General features: G+C 32.1%; 1 protein-coding gene across 1 annotated transcript; it reads right to left on the bottom strand.

Moving 5' to 3' along the window:
* Positions 1 to 426: 426 nt before the first annotated feature.
* On the bottom strand, positions 427 to 4,007 carry LOC113291138 (chloroplastic import inner membrane translocase subunit HP30-2-like). Its single transcript, XM_026540705.1, has 4 exons — positions 3,697 to 4,007; positions 3,502 to 3,634; positions 556 to 621; positions 427 to 459 (listed from the first exon to the last, which is right to left on the bottom strand). The coding sequence occupies exons 1-4, from the start codon at positions 4,005 to 4,007 to the stop codon at positions 427 to 429; spliced, it is 543 nt and encodes a 180-aa protein (XP_026396490.1).
* Between the last annotated feature and the right edge of the window lie 679 nt (positions 4,008 to 4,686).

Raw genomic sequence — 4,686 nt, 5'->3', positions numbered from 1 at the left:
AATTCTCACCTTATACCCATACATAATCACAATAGAATTCAAATGATTATGGCGATGTCTTATCTACAAAGTCTAATGGTTAAGCAATAAACCTCGTATTGTATTCCTTAATACTATGTCTATCTAGAGTTCAAACAAGCTTCGCAGTTATGTTTTCAATATGCACGACTTGAAAGATACGTTAGGAAATGAAACAGTTCAAGTCAAATATCACTAACCTCAAGTGGAAGGATGATTGTTGTCGTCGTAGCTCCTTGATTCTTCACATCTTCAAGAATTCGCAATACTTGTAATGTCTCATATCCTAATGCTTTCAAGCTAACCTATACGAAGCTTAACTCTAGTACATAATCAAGCGACTCTTAACATGAGTTTTGATTCACTAAAATATGACAACCAAACTTGACATACCAACGCTTGGTGGGTTCAACCGAGCAATTCTCTAACAAACTCTGATCTCTATAACAAGAAAAATGACTAAAATGAAAAATAAAATCAGAAATAAAAAAACTTAAAGTGGCTTTGATTTTCAAATAGGAGATAAAAATAAATTACGATTTTGGTAGTGGCAAACATAGACGAATCTTTACAAACCAAACTCTCTGGAGCCTCGAAAAGAACCTTTAAAACAAATGGCATGAATCATGTAGAAATTTTGTACTTTTGATGAATCCGCAATTATGTACCATGAATAAAATCTACTAAAAAGAAGGAAATACAATAACAATCTCTAATCGAGAAGGGAATCGGCATGGACGCAATATATAAATCTCTGCTTGAAGGAAATACGTGTATTTGATAGGGGAAAAAATGGTTTTGGCTAGATAGAAGCAACTATGTGTGCGTGCATGGGGGTGGGGTGGGGGTGTCAGGTGCTATTAGATTTTGCAATCTTGGACTCAAACTAAGGTGAAACAATAATAAAAAAAAGAACATTATGCTCATATTTTTACAATATAAAGCATTTTTTTGAAGCATATCTAAAACAACTTGCCTTTGAAAAAAAATTGTTGTCATATCTTCTTGTGTTTTTAAGTTGGTCTATTTCGATTGTAGACCATGTATAAACACGATGAATACTTATTTATTTATTCACCAGATTTTCAGAAATTTACCTCTAGAATCTTTTCTTGACCTCGTTGACAGTTTTTTCTTACTATGCCAGCGAAGCTCGGAACCTTCACCAGTAATTTTTGCTCCAAATAGGTTTTATTTTCAGAGTTGGGCACTTTACAATGTTGCATTTTCTGCATCAATTTCACTAGAATATCTATTCCATCATACCTAAATCCATAAGAACGATAATTGTAGTGACGTTATAAATATAACAAGGAATAAGAAACATGTTAGTCCACAAATGAAAACTATTAGCGGTGGCACTCTCTGTAAACACGATTTAGAACTACACAAAATTTAGCTTCATAAATCTGGGAGCTTAAAACTGTGAAAATTATTTTAGCTTAAACTGATGCTCCTTAAATAATGCATGGATTTGGAGGTAAAATAAGAGTTACTTGAGCATATTTCACAATAAAGGTCTCTTTAATGCCTAAAGAAGTCTAAAACTCATCAAAGCTTCTGTCAACAAGATACCCAATAAAAAGAAAAGGCAAAAATATTTTCCCCAAAAATAAAATATAACGACTAACCTTGACACGAAATTTCTCATAGATTGGATGTTTTTCCTGCTCTTTAATACATAAGTACGCTAGTGATCAATAGTTGTTGCTTGGTCATCGCGGTCACGGTAGGTTACCAGGAATGTTTCCCCAAGTATAGATTGATCAGGATGTTTCTTAAAAGATGTAATTATAAATTTCTTAACGGCATAAAAGAGTCTGTAACTACTAGTTTTCTAACAACTACATAAGATTAGATGAGATTAAACTCAAGGGCACAACAAACAATCCATTAGCATATATATAAGTAAACAAAGTAATGCAGTGTGGAAAAATAAATAACACCAAAAATTAGCGTGGTTCAACAAATGCCTAAATACTCTGAGTGTTACAAGTATGAGTTTCATTATGAGTTGGGTAAGGTTACAATGAGTTAAGTCGGTTCGATTTGAATAAGATAATGAAAGTGATTACAAAATTTAATTATCTTTTGTCTTTCTCTATTTATCTTTTGCCTTTTTCGGTGGTCGTGCTTCGTATTTAAGGTATGTTTGGCACACAGTGTTATTAATGCAAGGCATTACATATTAATTGCATGTAGTTGTAGTGTCATGCATAAGAACTACATGTAGTTCAATGTTTAGTGTTTGCAGCAACAAAAAGATACACATATAACAAATAAACTCTTATTGAAATTGTAAGAAAATGATTGGATCTAATAACAGATAAATTCAAAATTAAAAAGATAATAAATAAATGATTTTTCTGTGGTCGTGCTTCATATTTAGGATATGTTTGGCACATAGTGTTATTAATGCAAGGAATTATTAACTGCATGTAGTTGTAGTGTCATGCATAAGAACTACATGTAGTTCAACGTTTAGTGTTTGCAACAACAAAAAGATACACATATAACAAATAAATTCTTATAGAAATTGTAAGAAAATGATTGGATCTAATAACAGATAAAATCAAATTTAAAAAGATAATAAAGAAATGAAGACTAGATAATTTACAATAAGCTGAATTGAAACGCGAACTTCGCGAAATGACAACACAACCATGTTGAGATTGAACAAGTTTAAAAATTATGAGAAGAAAAGATTTTCAAAAAGTGGGGAAATGAGAAATGAAAATGATATTAGAGGGGATTCTTCGAAATTTAAACTCAACCTCGAATGTTGTTCGATGAATTATAATTGTAGTAAGTAAAGTAAATGATATAATATTTTAAAATCGAGTGATGAAAATATTATATAAAATCGGAAAATTTTAAATATAATTCGAAATTTGATAACAACTATAACATTATCTACTCTTATACTGGGTGGGCTCTATTGTTAGAATGACATTTATGATATGTTACATATGAATATTTGTTAATAATATACACACATATATATACTTATATATGGAAAAAATTCTTCAAGAAAAATATGGCAAAGATAGTTACATGTATGATAGGTACTAGGGGAAGTATACGAAATAATGAACATGTTCAGTTTTGTACACATTTCTTAGGAAGTTCTATAATTGCATAAATTGACTTTTTTTTTTCTGTATTCTTTCAAATTTCAAAACTATTCATATTAAGTTTTAAAACAGAATAATGAGATTTTTAGTTTTCATAAACGTTGAAAATATGTTATTTGGTATTAAATTGGATTCAAATTATGAAACCTATATTGACTACATGTAATCTTAATGATATGTTAACTTACAGATTTTGTTCACCGAATTTGATTTGAATCGTGATTTTTTTTTTCTTAAAAAGCACAAATAACTCTTGAACAATCAAGCAGACCATGCTCATATTTTGCATTACAATGAATGTAACTAATACACATTTAAAACAATTTTGAGAAAAGAAGTTCGTTCTTACCTTGATCAGAGGCCCTTCCTTGTGCAAAATGCCATGCCAAGCTGCAAAAATGGCTCCATAGATTATTGCATCAGCACCAGACCTTTTCCTAAACAGTTGAAACATGAATCCAGCAACAAAAGTTGTCATCATTCTGCAAAAATAAGTGAAAAATTGATGAACATTCAATTATCAAGAAAGTTGAAAGAAATTTACCTAGCCTGGATATCATATTTCCCTGTAATTCTTTTACCAACACAGGACATAGCACCATCCGTTGCCATTAAAGCAGAGAAATCACGAGCTTGTATACAAGCACTGACGAAAACTTTTGAAGGAATGAGATTATGCACGACTTTCAACTTAGCCAGGGTTCCATATGGAGCACCAATACCACCTCCTTGGACAGCACCAGAAGCACCAATACCACCTCCTTGGACAGCACCAGAAGCAGTAGCAAAAATAAATTGAATAGGAAAAGATAGGTTACAAACCCAACCATAGAACCATTTGTGTTTGTCCTCCATGTACTTAATCATCTACAAAATCAAACCCTAAATTAATAAAAAATCACAATAGATGAAAATCGATTGAAAATTTGAAACATAACATAATTGTAACTGAAATTGAAATTGGATTTCTAGGATTTTCTTGTTTTTCTTTCTTTACCTGAAAGTAATATGGGTGAGAAATATTTTTGTTCTCTGTAGAAACCCTTTGATTCTCCTCTCCGAGAACCTTCTCCAAGACTGATTTCTTCTCAGCCGCTACAGCTCCCTACCTTAATGGTTCGATCATCGACTTTGCGAAACATATTGAATCGAAAAGTAGTAGAAATTTTTCTCTCTCGAAATCTCTGATTATCTGAAATTTCTTACGCTGCTCAATACTGGAAAAGTCACTGTGTCCATAGGAAAATGAGAATTTCTTCGTGAAGTAGTAGATGAAATATGATTGGTTAGATTGTTTCCACACATATCGCAATCCCTTTCTTAAAATAATTATTTATGACCGTCCATATAGGAAGGACATTTTGGTGGTGGGGGCAGGTTCCCCACCACCAATGTCTTAGTTTATGGCAAGGCTTCCCAAGTCGTTTATGTTAGGCATTCTGTGTAGTTGAGAGGTGAAGGTGAATTTGTAAAAATATGCTTACTACTGAATGTTGAAAAAATGGCATGGTCTTGCAAAGGCTCAAGACCCTCA

Source organism: Papaver somniferum, chromosome 6 (assembly GCF_003573695.1).
Source record: "Papaver somniferum cultivar HN1 chromosome 6, ASM357369v1, whole genome shotgun sequence".
Taxonomy (NCBI): domain Eukaryota; kingdom Viridiplantae; phylum Streptophyta; class Magnoliopsida; order Ranunculales; family Papaveraceae; genus Papaver; species Papaver somniferum.
Note: the sequence above shows the minus strand (reverse complement) of the source record. Positions and strands in the feature narration are given on the sequence as shown.